Genomic DNA, 19,572 nt, shown 5'->3' with positions numbered 1-19,572 from the left:
TGACCTAACACAGTGAGGCTCATAAGTTGAGTCTAAAGCTTCAGCTTACATGTACAGGAAGATCAACAAGACAATGTTTATTGGACTCCAGCTCAGCATGGATGCACTTTGTGTCTGAGCGAAAACCCGGTATTATGTGCCCATTTGGTTTTGCCGGTTTGGGGGTCATCTGAAATATTATTGTCACTGTACCTCTCTGTGATCAGCACAGACTACATTTCAAGGAAATCTGGGTGCGTCCCCTTTAAGAAACGTGAAACCCCGCCCCGTGCTCACAGCCTTTGTACTTCCCAGCAACCCTCCGGGTGAGGCGGAACATTTCTCTGGAGGTTGGGGGTCACCGCCTCTTGCCGGGGACGGGAGCGTTGTGAACTACATTACCCTGAAAGCACTGCGCCGCGCGTCAGGGGCACTGGACCAATGAAGACTCGGGAAGAGGCACTTCCGTTCTGGAGGACGGCGTTTGGGCGGGCCTTCCGGCGTGGATCGGCGACATTTTGTAAACACGGATCTGTTCACTGGTGGTGAGGTTGAGGACGCTGGTCTAGCCCGAGATCAAGGAACTAGGAAGCTGCTGTGCCAGCTGCTCTGAGGCAGCTCTGAGGCGGTCTAAGGCTCGGCGTGGGCGCCATCCAGCCTGACTCTGTTGCGGGGCCGGGACGGGGGCTGCAGTGCCCGGGCCCCACCTTCGCACACAGACTCCCTTGGCGGCGGCAGCGCTGATGGGTCCGATTCAGGTAAACGCTGCGCCCTCAGGGCCCTCCCCCAACTCTTCTCATTCTGCACTGTTTCTGATCTTACCAATTTTTTCTTACGCGTGTCCTATGTTTATATTTATTCGTGCCCCCAAACCTTGGTTTTCCGAATTTTAAAATAATGACCTGCGTGGAGAAAAATTGCACAGAACTTATACATACAGTTGAATAAGCAGCTCTAAAATTAGTATCTGTTAAGCGCTGAGGTCAAAAAATGCGATCCCAGAAGCCGCCAGTGGGGTCCTTCAAAACAATTATACCCATCCCTCAAAAGTTAAAGTATTGTCTGTTGTTTAAAGTAAGCGTTTCCTTGCTTTTCTTGATAGTTTTGCCAACTATGTGGAAAATATTCGATGGCTGTAGTTTAGTTCCGGTCGCTTGTTTTAAAACTTAATTAATGGAATCGTATAAGTATTATGATGTGTTTTTCTTCATTTGCACAATATGGTGTGACCTTACGCATGTTTTTCATGCAGGGTATCTATTTTCCTTTTTGTGTAGTATTCTGTAGATATGAATACATGAGTAAAATGTCTGTACGTTTTCCTGTTGAAAGCCTTTTTTTGCCTATGGTTTTTTGTTTGGGTTTTGTTTGGTTTTTTTTTTTTTTCGGTTTGCTTTCTGTATCTATAAGCACTAGTACTGTAGCCATACTTGGAATGTGTTCTGGAGTATATAAAGCACACATCTGTCTAGTTTATCTTTTTTTTTTTTTTTTTTTTTTTTTTTGCGGTACGCGGGCCTCTCACTGCTGTGGCCTCACCCCTTGCAGAGCACAGGTTCCGGACGCTCAGGCTCAGCGGCCATGGCTCACGGGCCCAGCCGCTCCGCGGCATGTGGGATCTTCCCGGGCCGGGGCACGAACCCATGTCCCCCGCACTGACAGGCGGACTCTCAACCACTGCGCCACCAGGGAAGCCCTGTCTAGTTTATATGTTAAAATTTTTATTGTATTTAAATTAACATTTCCACTTACTCATCTTGTTTTGCTCTGTGTTACTAATTTTAACTTAGTTCTTTGAATGAAAATTATACTTAAACTATTTCATAATTATATTTTGACACACACTTATGCCTTACATAAACTTACTTTTTTACAGTCTGCACACACACAGAGGGTTTTCGTGTTTTAAGAGATTGTGCTCTTCCACTAATATTTATTTTACTGTTAAATAATTTTCCTCTGGTGATCTTGTAAGAGAAAATGATTAAAATATTTTGTTAAAATACTTGTTTTAAGAGGGCTGAAAAGAATCATTGTAAGGATAAAAAGTCATAATGCTTCGAAACCCTAGCAGGATATTAAGAGCTCAAGAAGATATTTCCATGTCTATGAGGATGGAATAGAGGCTAGGTCCTATATCTTATTTCCTTTCTCTTAAGTTTAAAGAGTCCAAAATGAGGTCCAGTTATCCCCAACTGCTGGAGGCCAAGCACTTTTACTGATTCTAGGAACAACCCCTTTATCAGAGATTCATTTTGAATGCATAGTCAGAAAAATGGTGGTTCTGTTCTCTTCCACCAGAGAGAAAAGCATGAAGGAAATTACAGATAATCTGAATATTTATGGAAAATTTAACACCAAAGAATATGGATAAGTATTAAAAGTACATATTCTTAAATTATACTATACAATGTTATAGTAATTTCAAATCAGAATTTAATCTATGGATTATGTAAGCTGGGATTTTATATAAAACAATAATTTTTAATATAGCCAGAGTAAAATTTGAAAAGGAAGTATAAGAACTCCTGGCCACCTGTTAGGGCCAGCTACAAGCTATGGGAAGAGAAAAATATGATATAGGCAAGGGACAAACAGATAGAAAAAGGGAAACAAATGGAAGTGTCTGGAAGTGTAAGAAACAGACCTGTACGTAAAATGAGACTAAATTTTGATATTTGTTGCTCAGGGCTTTAATAGTGCTATATGACCTGCCAACACCACTTCGTCGCCAACACGATCCCTTATTCTTCTGGCTTACTGGGCTTCAGTCACACCATCCTCGTGGGTGCTGCTCAAACACACCAGGCATGACTCTGACAGAGAGGATTTTCACCTTTTTGTCCCACTTCTGGGAAGCCTTTTCTCAAGTTATCCATGTGACTTTATGGCACAACTCTATAACATTTTTCTGCCCTCTTTTACATGCTTTATTTTTCCCTTGAGCATTTATCTTTGACTTCAGTATTAAACGGTTCACTCATTAATCTTCTTTTTCGTCTATGTTGTTGATGGGAATTAAAGTTACATGGCCCTGCTCTTCCCACAGGTTCCACACTCAGCAGAACCACTTATGGACACTGCACTGGTGAGTGTCAGGTGTCCTGGAACTCTTTTGCTGCCACCCTTCCTGGCCTTGGTATCTCAAGACCCTAGAGAAACCGTAAGCCCAGGTTTCTAAGTCCAGGCCAGAGGTTATATGGACAGATACTCATTTTTGGCAGCCAGTGGACTGAGATGTGAAAGGTTGTCTTAGGTACAGGGGTTAGTATGTACAAATGCTTGGGGATGAGAGTGAGATGGGAGTGTTCTAGGACTTCTAGGTCTCTATTAATGTCTGGTGAGGATGGAGAGCAAGGGGGCCAGAGTCAGGCCTAGAGTGGTACTTTGAGAAGTTGCGCCTAGAATGGTACTCTCAGAAGTCTGTTCTGAGAGTGATAGCAGCCATGGTATATTTGGAACAGAGGAGAAAAATGATCTTACTTAGGATTTAAAAGGCTACCCCTGGGTGCAGAATGCAGAACAGACTGGGGGAGAGGAAGACAAGGAGATTATCAAGGAGGCTGTTGCAGTCATCCAGATAAGCATTGGTTGTGGCTGGACAGGGTGGGTGGATGTGGAGGTAGGAGAAACACTTGGCTTCTGGATTTGCTTTTAAAGTAGGGACTGACCAGATTTTCTAAGGTAGAGGGATCACAGATGACTCCAGAGTTTTTTCCCTTTGCATCTGGGAGTGTGGAAGTACCATCAAACTGAGATGCAGAAGTCAGTGGTAGGAGTCCTTTTTACCGAGAGTATTAGGATTTGGGTTTTGGCCATGTTGAGTTTCAGCTGTTTCAGTGACTCCCAAGTATAGGAGACAAGTGGACAGCTGAACATGCAGATCTAGAGTGCTGGGGAGGGTTCAGGATGCATTAGGGGACAAGGGAGGAAAGGGGGGCTGTGGGTGTCACAAAGACATTCAAGGAACAGGACTGATCATCAGTGACACAGAAGGGGGTGGTGAAAGTCCAGCAGGTGGCCCAGGTTTTTATGGGAGAGTGGCTGTGAAATTGATGCAAAGGGAAAGCAGAAATGGAGGTGAAGTGATAGTGAAGTCAGGCTGCTGTTATTTCTCCTCCTATGCACTCACCAGACTTTTGTGGTGGAACTTGGGGAGTTTCTGTCACAGTGTCAGATGAGTTTACCTTAGGTGTGTCAAGTGGGTGTGGATTTTAAATGGGTGTTTAAAGGTTCTAATTGGTGAAGAGACATAGTGAGGAATACAGAAGTGGAACCAGACCAGGGGTATTTAGATCTGCATGTTTTGACTGAGGTTAAAGTCAGGAAAAAGGCCTGCTGGGGAAGCCTTCAGAACAGGGCTGGGGAACCACCAGTGGAGAGATGGGGTACGGTGGGATCCAGTTGCATTGGCAGGCACTTTCTGATGCCATGTGCAGAGGATATGTGAGGAGGCAGGAGACATGCCAATTTTGTGGGCCGGGTGGTGGTGATGGGGATCAGATGTATGAGGAGTTAGCCAGTGAGTAATACGCATGTGAGGAAGGTGTGTGACCACGTTGCCCCAGGGCCCTCATACAAGGAGTTTGAGAGGACAATGAGCCCAAGTTTGTTTGTGTCTAGGTAACGTGATCCTGGGGACTCTCAGGCTGTTATCGCGCAAGAGAGGGAGGGGGCCCTGCATACCAGGTCCACAGCTTAGATGGCATCTATCTGTCCACCTGCCTGTTGCTGCTGAGAGTTGTACCTAGTGCTCAAGGAAGCACAAAGAGTTATTCAGTACCAGTGCCCTCTGAGTTAGGGAGCTGGGGAGGATGATGAACCCAGAGTGAGTATGGGTTAGGGGTACTTATGGGGTCCTGGGGAGAGAGGCTGCTTATGGAGACATCTGTCCCTGTCATCACAGGGCTCTGTGACCTTTGAGGACGTGGCTGTGTACTTTTCCCAGGAGGAATGGAGGCTTCTTGATGAGGCCCAGAGATTCCTGTACCATGATGTCATGCTGGAGACCTTTGCACTTGTTGCATCATTGGGTAAGGCCCTCACACCTATCCCAGCATCCTGGGCAGGCCTCTGCCTTTCCCCTTTTTTCCAAAGGCAAGTCTGTTTTTTCACAGCTAGACAGTGTGCACATCTCTATTACTGCTTCCCTGTCATCTGTGCTGTCGGTGCTAAGGCTAAGTGTGTATATGACCTCCTTTCACAAGTAGACCTAATGCCAAGTGCTCTGAAGTTTTTTCAGTGAAGGTTTTCTGTGTCAGATGACTTGGAATTAGTCCAGTGGGTTTCATTAGTCTCAGCCACTCCCTGCTAAGTTGACTGTAGACCCATGCCACCTCTGTACTCCATGTTCTGCCCTTTTCTGGCTGTCATTTTCTGGGGCCTGACAGTACCAGGAATTGCTCGGACCCGACATGGTCACTTTTTGTGGGGTCCACCTGGCTGTTGCTGTGATATTCTCCTCAAAGATTCAATATGTGATACTGTTTTTCTTTCCTTAGATTGTTTTGGAATTGATTGCCCTTGTGGGCCAGTGTTGACCGCTCACCTGTCCTGTCTTTCCCTTAGGACTTGCATTTTCTAGGTCGCATGTTGTACAAGTGAAGCTGAGAGGAGAACCCTGGGTACTTGACAGAGTGGACATGACTCCAGGCACAACATGAGGGGCTCAAAGTGAACCTGGGTCTGGTGATTGGCATCAGGGGAAGGATGTGATATTATGGTTGGAGTCAAGTCATATCAGGAACATGTCCTGTGCCTAGCACTGTTTTGGTGCCAAGGACAGTGACTGTGTACCTCATTTCTATCTTTCCTACCCATTCTTGACACTTTACTTCTTCTGTCATATCTACTCTGACTTCGAACCCAGGATTATCCCTCACTTCTCTGTCTTCCATTCTGCATTGGTCCTCTCCATCCTCACTCCTCTGTGCTTTTCAGTATTGGCCTACACTTAACGTGTCATGAGTTCTGCACCTATCCTCAAAATAGTCCTTGAACACCAGCTACTCAGTGACAATCGGATTTTCCTGGGCCTGGACACAGCTTTCCATACAGCACACATGTGTCACCAGCAACCAAGGCCCTGGTGAAAACCATTCCTGGAGGAGTGAGTTGTGGACCCCAGCTCCTCCGTGTGCTCCACCCCATCCTTGTGCCTTTTGCCTGGTGAGTCCTCCCTGTTCTGTGACGTGGAGAGGCACAGTCTTGCACAGCTGCACTTTCTTTACCTGCCCCCAGCTCCCTTGTCCTGAAAACAGTCCCATGGATTATTTCCTTGGTATGTCAGACACATATTTGATATTTGTGATGGGGCTGCCTCCTCCTACCAAAATCTACATGAAGTTCATACATATGTCTGTGCTTTCAGGTTGTTGGCATGGAGCAGAGGTCAAGGAGACACCTTCTGAACAGAATGTTTTTGTAGAAGTGCCACGAATAAATACTTCAAAGACAAACCTGTCCACCCAGGAGGCCTATCCCTGGGAGAGGTGTAGCCCAGACTTAGAAGGTGGTTTGCATCTAGCTGAGGACCTCGGAACAAACCCTGGCCAGAAACTGTGTGGGTCAAGTGTGAAATTTCACCAGCACAGTGGAAAGAAACTCTTTAGAAGAGATGTGGGTAAGGCCTTTATGAACAGCCACATAGTCCATGCATCCAAGAAGTCTTCCACATGCCAGGAGGCTGGGAAGAATTTCCCTGGTAGCTCTAGCCTTCTCCAGCACCAGGTCACTCCACAAAAGGACGCCGAATGTGTGGAAGCCTTTCACAATGAACAACGGCACTATAAGTGCAGTGAATGTGGTAAAGCCTTCTGCCGCAAGTACAGGCTTGCTCAGCACCAGAGAGTCCACACTGGAGAGAGGCCTTATGAATGCAGTGAATGTGGGAAAACCTTCAGCTATAAACACATACTTATTCAGCACCAGAGAGTCCACACTGGAGAAAGGCCTTATGAGTGCAGGGAATGTGGGAAGGCTTTTAGCAACAAACCCACACTTGTTCGGCATCAGCGAATTCACACTGGAGAAAGGCCTTATGAGTGTAGTGAATGTGGCAAATTCTTTAGCCAAAGCTCCAGCCTCAGTGAACATCAGAGAATTCACACTGGATCACGGCCTTATAAATGCAATGAATGTGGAAAATTCTTTACGTCCAACTCCAACCTAATTAAACACCGGCGAGTTCACACAGGCACAAGGCCTTATGAGTGCAGTGAATGTGGGAAATTCTTTAACCAAAGTCCCAGCCTCATTAAACATCAGAGAATCCACACTGGTGAACGGCCATATGAATGCAGTGAATGTGGGAAACTTTTTAGCCAAAGCTCTACTCTCATTAAGCACCAGAGAGTTCACACTGGAGTAAGGCCTTATAAATGCATTGAATGTGGGAAACTTTTTAGCCAAAGCTTTGGCCTCACTCAACACCAGAGAATTCACACTGGAGAAAGACCATATGAGTGCACTGAATGTGGAGAATTCTTTAGCCAAAACACCCAACTTACTCAACACCGAAAAGTTCACACTACAGAGAGGCCTCTTGAGTGTAGCAAATGTGGAAAAGTCTTCAGTCAAAGGTCTGCTCTGACTGAGCACCAGAAACTTCACAGCCCAGACAGACCCTTTGAGTGCAGCGAATGTAGGAAAGCTTTCAGCCGAAGGTCTAACCTCATTCGTCACCAGAAAGTTCATACTGGAGAAAGGCCTTCAAATGAGATGAGGAGAGCAGTGAATGAGCTGTCTCCTTAGTTAATACATCATACTGAATAGGCTCTGTGAGGGAGTCATCAACTGGAAGTTGAATGCCATACATCTGAACAGCCCTAGTGTGTAGATTGCCTCTGTGTACCAGGTTCAGAGGAAGCTTTTAAGGAGCTACACTCTACTTTCTAACCTGTGCAGGGCCCTTGCCAGACTAACGTCAGTGTGAGTTTCTGTGGTAAAAATCATCTTACTTCTACCAAGTGGCAGTCACCTCAGTGTAATCAGGGTAGGTAGACCTGTTTTCTCGCATCCTGTGGAGGGAAGCATGAGTAGCCTGAGCACTTGGGTGTTACCATTCTCTTGTGTCTAACTGACTAGGCCATGGACTTAACCAGCTTTGACCAAGGTGACCCAGTCTGGGTTCTGCTGGTGGCTTACAGAGGGTTACCTTTTTCAGTGGCATTATTTCATGTCATACTCCGGATGGATTTTTCTAGCTCTATGTCACCTGTTTGGGAATTTTGTATACCTCAGTGGGGATAGTATCATGGCAGAGAATAGTTTTCATTGCAGTTTGTGTCTAATTTGCATTGCTGTCCAAGGCCTCCTGCAGGGCTTTGTGGGAATAATGTTGTGACCTGGATATCAGAATTTTTGGTGGGTCCTTACATCACCCTTAGAAGAGGAGAGTTGTGAGAACCACCAGTGTTTTTTTGTTTGTTTCTTTCTTTTTGTGTCGTACGTGGGCCTCTCACTGTTGTGGCCTCTCCCATTGTGGAGCACAGGCTCCGGACGCACAGGCTCAGCGGCCATGGCTCACGGGCCCAGCCGCTCTGCAGCATGTGGGATCTTCCCGGACTGGGGCACGAACCCGTGTCCCCTGCATCAGCAGGCAGACTCTCAACCACTGCGCCACCAGGGAAGCCCCACCAGTGTTTTTTGGAGCAGCATGAGTTGTTCTCTTTTTCACAGAGGATGTCACATCATACCCCCTGTACTGTTCTAGAGAAGAAGTTCTCTAAGTCCAGCTGGAAAAGAGCCATAAACCATAATGTCCACAACGTCGTAGGCTGGTGTTGCTGAGCGTTAGATTACAGACATTAAGTGGGAACCATATTTGGTACAGAAACACTCAGGGAATTAGTAGGAAGTGAGAGACAAGAAAACAAGTAGGGATGAGCCTTTTCTAAAGCTGCATCCAGTAAAGCAACTGTACTCTGATAAAAAGACAAATTGCTGTAATTTGGGATCTTTAGGAAAATAAAAAATAAAGTTGCATTCACAAATGTACCGGGATTATGGCCATAAAGGATAAAGTTTTTGCAGAAATCCTTAGGAGGTACAGGGCTGTTTCTCTTCTCCTGAGGTCCAAGTCAGTGTCAGACTGAATACTGTAAAGGTTTTAGGATCCCACAGCATCTCCAAATTGTTTATCTCAAGGCCGTTGCTGCAGTGAAAAGAAAAAATGAGGAAGGGGAAAATCGTGTAATCCTGGCATGTTATTTTTATGACTCGGGAAGAGGTCCTGGATAACTCAAGTAGAAACACCTTTCATTGCTATAAAGACAGGTGTCTTTATTGCTACTGTGACAGTCCCTCCCATGAGACAAGAAGAGTTGATGGAGTTGATGTGTTGGTTTCCAGAGTTCTACTTTTCCAAAAAGGAGATTCAGATTTTTATGTGAAGCCAATTTTTATTAAAACTTAATCGAGCTATATCGTTGGTAGGCACTCAACTGAATATACTTAAAATGTACAGCTTGGTAAGTTTTAGTATGTGTAAAATCACAACCATCATTATAATAACGAACATCCATCAGTTCCATATCTACCTTGACATCTCTCCATGGGCTCCCAGGCAACTACTCTTGACTTTCTTTCACATTCAATTAGTTAATGTTTTCTAGAGTTTTAATATCATTGGAATCTTAATGTGTTTACTTTTGTATTTGCCTTTTTCTTTCATGGTGCATTATCTTGAGAATTATCTTGAGATTATCTTGAGAATCATCCAAGTTGCTGATGTGAATAGTTCTGTTTTTTTTTCTTTTTGCCATGCCACAAGGCTTGTGGGATCTTAGTTCCCTGACCAGGGACTGAACCCAGGCCCTGAGCGGTGAAAGCACGGAGTCCTAACCACTTGACCACTAGAGAATTCCATAATAGTTTATTGTTTTAATTCCTGAAAAATACACTGTTTGGATATACCACCCTTTGATTGTTTATCCATTCATCTGTTAAATGATGGGGTTTTGTGGTTTGTTTCTGGTTTGGCTATCACAGATAATCTTATTATGAATGTACATAAAATCCTTTATATGAATATATGGTTTCATCTTCTAAAGTGAATGACTGGACCCTTTTGCATTCCCATTAATTGTATGGGAGGATTCAAGTTCCCCTATATCCTTCACCTGTACTTGGTTGTTATATTAAATGTATTAAATATTAACCTGTTTTAAAAGTGTGTAGAGTTATCTTACTGTGGTCTGATGACATTTCCCTAATGGTTCATCATGTTGAACATTTTTAATGTGTTCATTTGCCAGCTGTGTATCTTAGATGTTCACAGTAGTTATTTTCCAACTGGTAGTGAATGTTGGCTGATATTTCCCTTTTTATAATAACTAAGAAGACAATAAAAGAAATGTGTTAGAACTTGAGTTTTCTGAAGTTACTTTGCTGGGTGGAATGTTTGTGCTATTCCCAGCGTACAGTCCCCATTAACTTATTCTCCATTACTTTTTTTTTTAAATTGATTTTTGGCTGGGTTGAATCTTCGTTGGTGGGACCGGGCTTTCTCTAGTTGCAGCGAGCGGGGGCTGCTCTTCGTTGCAGTGTGCAGGCTTCTCATTGCAGTGGCTTCTCTCGCTGCAGAGCACAGGTTCTAGGCATGCAGGCTTCAGTAGTTGTAGCTCATGGCCTCTAGAGCACAGGTTCAGTAGTTGTGGCACATGGGCTTAGTTGTTCTGTGGAATGTGACATCTTCCCGGACCAGAGCTTGAACCCATGTCCCCTGCATTGGCATGCAGATTATCAACCACTGCACCACCAGGGAAGCCCCGTTACTTTCTTAAGTCTAGACAAGTAATAAAACAATGAATCGACCCTTGGTTGTAGTGTTTGCCAATTTCCCTGGTACACATACTCCAACTGTGGCAATTTCAAGTTGTGAACACGAGGTTGTTACCAAACCAGGTAGCATTTCCAGAGGTGCACAAGCCAAACACTGAGACACCAAGGTTTGTGGGAGAGAAAAAATTCATTCACAGGGCAGCCAATGGAGGAGACAGGAGAGCAAGCCTGAGATCCACCTCCCTGGAGTTGGGGTCCTTGAGTTATTTATGGGATAAAGACACAAGGTGGTCTTAGGTGTGGGGAAAGGTGATAGGGTGTGAGAAAATGTGAGGTGATTGGTGTGTGCAGATGTATCTGCATTACATGTTTCTTCATGGGATGCATGTTCAGAAATAGTCACTTTGCATGATCTGAGGGTGGAGTTTTTGGCCATCTGATGTCCAAAGGGCATTCACTGAACACTTGTGCAGGCCAAATTTTACGGGTTGGTAGTTACAATCAGTCTTAACTAGCTCAAAGTGTGTAAGAGCTGACTCTTAAGTTCCTAAAATAACAACTGGGTGGACTTCCCTGGTGGCACAGTGGTTAAGAATCTGCTTGCTGGGCTTCCCTTGTGGCACAGTGGTTGAGAGTCCACCTGCCAATGCAGGGGACACGGGTTCGTGCCCCGGTCTGGGAAGATCCCACATGCCGCGGAGAGGCTGGGCCCGTGAGCCATGGCTGCTGAGCCTGCGCGTCCGGAGCCTGTGCTCCGCAACGGGAGAGGCCACAACAGTGAGAGGCCCACGTACCACAAAAAAAAAAAAAAAAAAAGAATCTGCCTGCCAATGCAGGGAACACGGGTTCAAGCCCTGGTCCGGGAGGATCCCACACGACGTGGAGCAATTAAGCCAACGCGCCTAGAGCCCGTGCTCTGCAATGAGAAGCCACTGCAATGAGAAGCTGGTGCACCACAACGATGAGTAGTTCCTGCTCGCCACAAGTAGAGAAAGCCCGCATGCAGCAACAAAGACCCAAGACAGCCAAAAACAAAAACAAAAACAACTGGGGCTCCCTTTACTATAGTGATCCATACATCAGAGGTGTTATTTACAGGGGTTGTTAGGGAGTCTTGTGATATTACTTAGGCCATATGAAGCTTGGAGCATATGCAACTAAAGAGAGAAAAAAGCTAAAACAAGCTTAATCAGTGAAGGCAGTTTACAAGCAGAGGGGTTTTGACAAGCTGTTCCATTATCTGTGGTTCTGTAAGACAAACTCAAGGATTTCTGTTACTCACCAGCTTCTGTTAACCCTATGGGGCATGGTTTCAAGGTCACCCAGTGTGGACTTGGGAAGATGTGAAGTAGCACACCATTACAGTCTGTTTCCATTATACAGATACCCATAAATAACACTGAGAACATAGATTAGGATAAAATGTAAAAGAATTCCGAAGGGACAAGTTTTGAGTATTTTCACTTGACCTGTGTAAAGGATGACATCACAGGCCTGAGTTGTCCAGTCTATTCATTCCAAAGAAATGTGTGGCACTTACTTGTCCAACTCCTGCGAGACAATCTCCAAGCTCTTGATACATTCACTAATAAAAGTGTCTTTATTTACCTGGTCCTTGGGTTGTGCTAGGCAGTTTATGCTAATACTGTGATTTATGGTGGGGGGGCCTTAGGTCTCTGTATCAGTTTGACATTTGGAGAAGCTAGAGAGTAAGGTCAGCCACACAGGTGTCCCTGTGTGTGACAGATACTCCAAAAGAACCCTGGACAACACCAAGGCTTGTGTGAGGTTCCCTGGTAACAGTACTCCATGTGTGCTGTCACAAATTGATGCTGTGAGACTTAAGCGAGGGGGCAACTGGAACCTGGCAATGTGGTCCCACTTGGACTCTGTCCTATAGCGCCATCTTCCTTTACTGCTTTTAATCTGTATCCTTTCACTGTAATAAACTGTAGCTACTGAGCTTAACTTTCTTTCACCTGTAACAGATATGTTTCTCTAGAACTTTTTTTTTTTTTTTTTGGCTGCTTGGGTCTTTGTTGCTACTCGTGGGCTTTCTCTAGTTGCAGCAAGCTACTCTTCATTGTGGTGCACAGGCTTCTCATTGTGGTGGCTTCTTGTTGTGGAGCACGGGCTATAAGCGTGGGCTTCAGTCATAGAGCCAGTGATGGTGTCCCATCCAGTGACCAACACATATTTCTTACTCCACATTTTGATATGTATTCAGTTTTTATTTATTTATTTATTTATTTATTTATGGCTGTGTTGGGTCTCGTTGCTGTGCACGGGCTTTCTCTAGTTGCAGTGAGTGGGGGCTACTCTTCATTGCACTGCACGGGCTTCTCATTGTCGTGGCTTCTCTTGTTGCAGAGCACCGGCTCTAGGTGCACAGGCTTCAGTAGTTGTGGCACACGGGCTCAGTAGTTGTGGCTCACGGGCTCTAGAGCACAGGCTTCAGTAGTTGTGGCACACGGGCTCAGTAGTTGTGGCTCACGGGCTCTAGAGCACAGGCTCAGTAGTTGTGGTGCACGGGCTTAGTTGCTTTGCAGCATGTGGGATCTTCCCGGACCAGGGCTCGAACCCGTGTCCCCTGCATTGGCAGGCGGATTCTTAACCACTGCACCACCAGGGAAGCCCTCTAGAACTATTTTTCCTAATTTAATTGAGTAACTACATAATCACTGTTAATAACTTTCTGTAATATTCATTTCAAGTATTTTTCAGAGATGATTTCAACTCCCTGTGCATTCAGTGTTGCTGCAATTTCAGGTTACTTGATAAATCAGTTCCCATCAAGGAGATGGGATCATGGAATCCCAAACCTTTGTCTCTCGAGTGGGATGCCCCCTTCGTACCCAGGCTTCGAAGGTTAGAAGGTCACAAGCTATCTTGGCAGGAAATGACATGTGATAATTCGCTCTCCTTTATGGATAGGTTTCAATCCTTAAATATGCCTGTTTCTGAAAGTCTGCCGATTCCTGAATGCCAGACTTCCCAAAAACTCATATGAGACCTGCTCTGGCTTTTTTTGAGGTGACTGCCTGACAATTAGAACTCTCCCTTACAGGCAGGCAAACAGGAATTTCCTTTTTTTGTTGTTGAGTCAGATACCAAGTTCAATTCACTGTTAGTTCACAAGTTTGCAAACCTTTCAACGGTTCAACCTGTTAAAACTTATGACAGTTATGAGTTTGGACTTGTGACAAACTGATACACACGTGAGATTGAAAAGGCAATATTTTCTATTCTTGCTGAACTTGCTGTTATCTATATTTTACATATACTGAATACAGAAATGGAAAATGCAAATGTAAATTTTGTGATGAATTTCCTGAAGAGTGGATATTCACTAAATGTGGTAAAAGTCCTCTCCAAGGTCTTTGTATGATACGCAGTTGTTCATTCAAAATTGAAAATGATGGACAGGTTACTAACTGTTAAGCATGAGAGATGTATGATTTCCTCAACTAGTGTCAAAGCAAGTGAAAAAATAATTTTTAAGACAAATTCAGATTAAGAAGGTAAAATAGTAATAGGAGAAGTTGTAAGGAGCTTCCACACTGAGTATCATCAGTCCTCCAGCTCACACTACTGTTGAGCCTGTGTCTCACTAATCAATGTTCAGTGGACAAAAGGAACAAGATAAACTGGATATATCCACTGTAGAAGCTATGTTACAACCTATTATGTTTATTGTGGAAGTCCCACTGAGATACCGTCTGCACTGCCTGTCACCGCAGACCCCAGCCTTCCACCAGCTGCAGTACCCACATATGTCCCTTGTGCCTTGCTGCTCAAGGTCAACTTGAGTCCTTGAAGACATGGTAAGTCAGCAGTAGGTCTAAACTCTGCTCTGTGTTGAGTTTCGTGGCTTTTCGTTCTCAGTTTGACACCTGGATTTTATTGTTAGTTCCCTGTTGTTTGAGATACTTGGTGGATCACGCCATTCCTTTTCATACTGTTTTTGATGTCCTTTGAGTTATGTTTTTTGTTTTTTGGGTTTTTTTTCCTGGGCTGTCTGGATCACACAGAGAAGTCCTGTGTGCCTGTGTTTCTGAATAGCATAACTATCCTAAGGATGATTTGGGCCTTCAATGGCCACTCTGGGGGACACTTGATTTGAACAAAAGGGTTAATTTGAAAGACACCTTTGAAAATAAAGGAAATAAAAGTTCTCAGGCCCAATGGATAGTATTTTTTCTTAGTATGCAGAGGACTCCAAATTAAATTCTGAAATAAAAGTTACATCCCTAGGGCTTCTCTGGTGGTGCAGTGGTTGAGAATCTGCCTGCCAATGCAGGGGACACGGGTTCGAGCCCTGGTCTGGGAAGATCCCACATGCTGCAGAGCAACTGTGCCCGTGAGCCACAACTACTGAGCCTGCGCGTCTGGAGCTTGTGCTCCACAATGAGAGGCCGCGATAGTGAGAGGCCCGCACACCGCGATGAAGAGTGGCCCCCACTTGCCACAACTGGAGAAAGCCCTCGCACAGAAACAAAGACCCAACACAGCCAAAAATAAATACACATAAAAAAAAAAGTTTAAAAAGTTACATCACTAAAAGATTTTTTGGCCAAAACTAATGAGCAAGTCGACAAACTTCAGCAGGAAAAAAGTAGACTCATTCCCCTGTAAATCCACCCTCTCTTTGTCCTGCAGTAGCCTCCCACATCCAGTGCTCCCACCCCCTTATCCTTCTGATCTCTCTCCTTAGCACCTCTCCCCCTACTCTTTCCCTTTTGCTCAGACCCCCTACTGTAACTGAGCAAAAGCCAAACTGACATTGAGTGTTTGCAGCAAAGTAAGAGTTTGTTGCAGGGCACCAATCAAGGGAGTGGGAGACAAGTCTGACACCCACTGCAATTGGGTCTTTGAGTTGTGGGGTTTTAGAGGGGAGGAACAAAGAAGCTGGGGTTAATCATCTGGTGACATTTCTTAATCATAGTTTCAGGAATAAGGATGCCTATGATTTATGAGTCTCTTGTCTGGTGGTCCATGACCAGGAAAAATCGACTGTATAGTAATTTAATCATTAAAACAAAAATATTTTTAAACTATAGGAGATTTTCAGACAGACTAGAAAGAATTCCTAATTTCAACAGTTGGGAGTCACAGAGGTGCTGATGTTAAGAGCAGCTGTTTCATGTCATTTTGCCAATGGTGTTAAATGTGAAGGTGGAGACTTAATTCAAAAATAGAACTTGGAATAATTAGCCCTGGGACATCCCTGGTGTTCCAGTGGTAAATAATCCGCCATACAATGCAGGGGATGCGGGTTCGATCCCTGGTCAGGGAACTAAGATCCCGCGTGCCAAAACTACTGAGCCCGTGCGCCTCAACGAAGATCCCACACGTGCCACAACTGAAGACCTGATGCAGCCAAAAATAAATAAAGTAAATAAATAATAATTTAAAAAAAGAATAATTAGCCCCTTTTGAACTACAAAGCCTGGCAGCTCATATTTACAAGACAGGATCTGAAGAAAACATGTGTCCTTGCAGATCAGCAGGGACTATGGGGCCCACATCCCAACCAACCACCTATTGAAAAGGACACTTGTAAATACTGTCAATAGAAGAGAAACTGGAAAAAAGCATCTCCCATCTTATGAAGAAAAACCAAGTTACTTCAAATAACTCACAGATTTTCCCCATTTCAACAGTAACACTTGGACCATTGACTGAAAAATCACAAGCATTCCTCCTGCTCTGTGATACCATCCCTGTAAATTTAATAGAAAAAGACTTACTAAACTACATGCTGCTAATTATCCTATGGGTAAAAGGAGAAATTACAAGGGAAATTTAAAAAACATAAATATTTTGAACTAGATGAAGATAAAAATGCTACATATAAAAATTGATGTAGGAACTCCCCTGGTGGTGCAGTGGTTAAGACTCCGCACCCCCAATGCAGGGAGCCCAGGTTCGATTCCTGGTCAGGGAACTAGATCTCACATTCATGCCACAACTAAGAGTTCACATGCCACAACTAAGGAGCCCGTGAGCTGCAACTAAGGAGCCTGCCTGTTGCAACTAAGACCTGGTGCAACCAAATAAATAATTAAATATTTTTTAAAAATCCCCAAATCTACAAAGCCATTATCACTCATCTATATAGATATAAAATACATTAACAAAATATCAGAAAACTGTCTCGGCAACATACACAAAGGAGTATACAACGTGATCTGGGGGATTTGTCCCAGGAAATGCAATGTTGGCTTAACATCTGAATATCAATTAATGGAATAAACCATATAATAAAATAAAAGACAATAAGACACCCACACACAGCCACACAATTATTATCTCAATAAATGGAAAAAACTGGAATGGAGAGTGTAGAAATAGACGAACACAAATACATTCAAGTGGTTTTTGAAAAGGGAACAAAGGAAAAGGAATGGAGAAAAAAGTCTTTTCAACAAATGGGCTTTAAAAAGTGATCCAGGGACTTCCCTGGTGGTGCCACCTGCCAATGCAGGGGTCGTGGGGTCGAGCCCTGGTCCAAGAAGATCCCACATGCCACAGTGCAACTAAGCCCGTGTGCCATAACTACTGATCCTGCACTCTAGAGCCCGTGAGCCATAACTACTGAGCCTGTGTGCCACAGCTACTGAAGCCAGTGCACCTACAGCCTATGCTCCACAACAAGAGAAACCACCACAATGAGAAGCCTCCACACTGCAATGAAGAGTAGCCCCCGCTAGCCACAACTAGAGAAAGCCTGCACGCAGCACTGAAGACCTAATGAAGACAAAAATATAAATAAATAAATACATTTATTTAAAAAAAAAGAAAAAAGACTCCATGCTCCCAATGCAGGGGCTCCAGTAGGGGAACATAAAGATAAAGATCTTTATACACATAAAGATCCCACATACCGCAAGTGCACCTGCGCACTGCAACTAGAGAAGCCTGTACACCACAGTGAAGACCCAGTGAGCCAAAATAAAATTAATTAATTAAAAAAAAATGCTAAGAGATAGTAAAATAGGTAATAAATTATGTATCCTGTTTATAAAATAAATAAAGAAACAATAAAAAAGTGACCTAGGGAATTCCCTGGTGGTCCAGTGGTTAGGGCTCCATTTCCACTGCAGGGGGCATGGGTTTGATACCTGGTAGGGGAACTAAGATCCCACAAACTGTGCAGCACAGCCAAAAAAAAAGTGATCCAGACACACATCTTATACCTTTTACAAATATTTTCTCAAAACTATAAAACACCTTGAAGATAACATAGGAGACAATGTAAGTTACCTTGGGTTTAGCAATCACTTTTTAGATGCAACACCAAAAACACAATCCATGAAAGAAAAACATAGTAATCTGGACTTGATTAAAATTTAAAATTTCTGCTCTGCAAGACACTGTTAAAAGAATATGAAGAGGGACTTCCCTGGTGGTCCAGTGATAAAGAATCTGCCTTCCAATGCAGGGAACATGGGTTCGATCCCTGGTCGGGGAACTAAGATCCCACATGCCACAGGGCAACTAAGCCTGCACGCCACAGCTGAGCTCACGCACCTCAATGAGAGAGCCCGCGTGCTGCAAACTACAGAGCCCATGCACCCTGGAGCCCGCATGCCACAACTAGACAGAGAAAACCCACACACCACAACTAGAGAGAAGCCTATGCACCACAACGAAGAACGTGCATGCCACCACAAAGGATCCCACGTGCTGCAACTAAGACCTGATGCAGCCAAAAAAAGCTAGCCATCAAAAGCTTATTAAAAAAAGAAGAATATGAAGATATTCATCATATATTATTAGGGAACTGCAAGTGAAAGCAACAACAATATACTATTACTACACACCTATGTGAATGGCAAAAGTCCAAAACACTGACATCAAATGCTGATGAGGATATGGAGCAACAGGAACACTCACCCACTGCTGGTGGGAGTGAAGAATGACAGCCACTTTGGAAGAGAGTTTCTTACAAAACTAAACATACTCTTACTATATGACCCAGTAAATCATGCTCCTTGGCTTGAACCCAAACAAATTGAAAACTTATACCCACACAAAACCTACACACAATGCATAATGCAGGTTTATTGATAAGTGCCAAAACTTGGAAGCAATCAAGATGCCCCTCAGTCAGTGAATGGATAAACAAACTGTGGTATAGCCATACAATGGAATGTTATTCAGTAATACCTTATACACAAATCTTCATTGGAGCTTTATTTGTAACAGCCAAAAATTGGAAACAACCTAAACATCCACTAACAGGTGAATAGATAAAAAAACAAATGTGGTATATCTATACAATGGAATAATTCTCAACAATACAAACGAACAACTGATACATGCAACAAGATGGATTAATCTCAAAATAGTTATAGTTAGTGAAAAATGCCAGAGTCCCACTTCCCAGAAAGTATATACCATAGGATTCTGTTTATATGAAATACTAGAAAGTGCTTGCTATTACTTGTGAATTGTGAGAAAGGGGGTTAGAAAGGACTGGAAGGAAAGGATTATAAAGGGACACAAGGAATATTTAGGTTGTGTGGGATATCTCCATTATCTTGGTTGTATGGTCTCATCAGTATATACACACATGGTGAAACATAACACGTTTTACACTTTACATATATTCATTTTATTTCATGTCACAATACCTCAATAAAGATGTTAAGAACTCAATGTTCCCCATAAAAATCCGTATTTACCATTCCTCTTGGAAAGTCACATCTGGCAACTGTTCTGGTTCAACCATATCCCTCTCCCCACAATTTAGGGGGATAAGCCCTTCCTCAATATCAGCAAAAACTGGAGAGCAATGAAGTCCAC

At 43.8% G+C, this 19,572-nt stretch overlaps 1 protein-coding gene across 1 annotated transcript; it reads left to right on the top strand.

The window, feature by feature from the left end:
* Positions 1-8,327, top strand: LOC113615258 (zinc finger protein 501-like). Its single transcript, XM_027097484.1, has 4 exons — positions 1-737; positions 3,029-3,067; positions 4,886-5,012; positions 6,350-8,327. Exons 1-4 carry the CDS (start codon positions 723-725, stop codon positions 7,729-7,731), a joined length of 1,563 nt encoding a protein of 520 aa, XP_026953285.1. The 5' UTR covers positions 1-722; the 3' UTR covers positions 7,732-8,327.
* Positions 8,328-19,572: the final 11,245 nt, after the last annotated feature.

Source organism: Aethalodelphis obliquidens, unplaced genomic scaffold, assembly GCF_003676395.1.
Source record: "Aethalodelphis obliquidens isolate GAN/ISIS:26980383/991018 unplaced genomic scaffold, ASM367639v1 scaffold113, whole genome shotgun sequence".
Lineage (NCBI taxonomy): Eukaryota > Metazoa > Chordata > Mammalia > Artiodactyla > Delphinidae > Aethalodelphis > Aethalodelphis obliquidens.
Note: the sequence above shows the minus strand (reverse complement) of the source record. Positions and strands in the feature narration are given on the sequence as shown.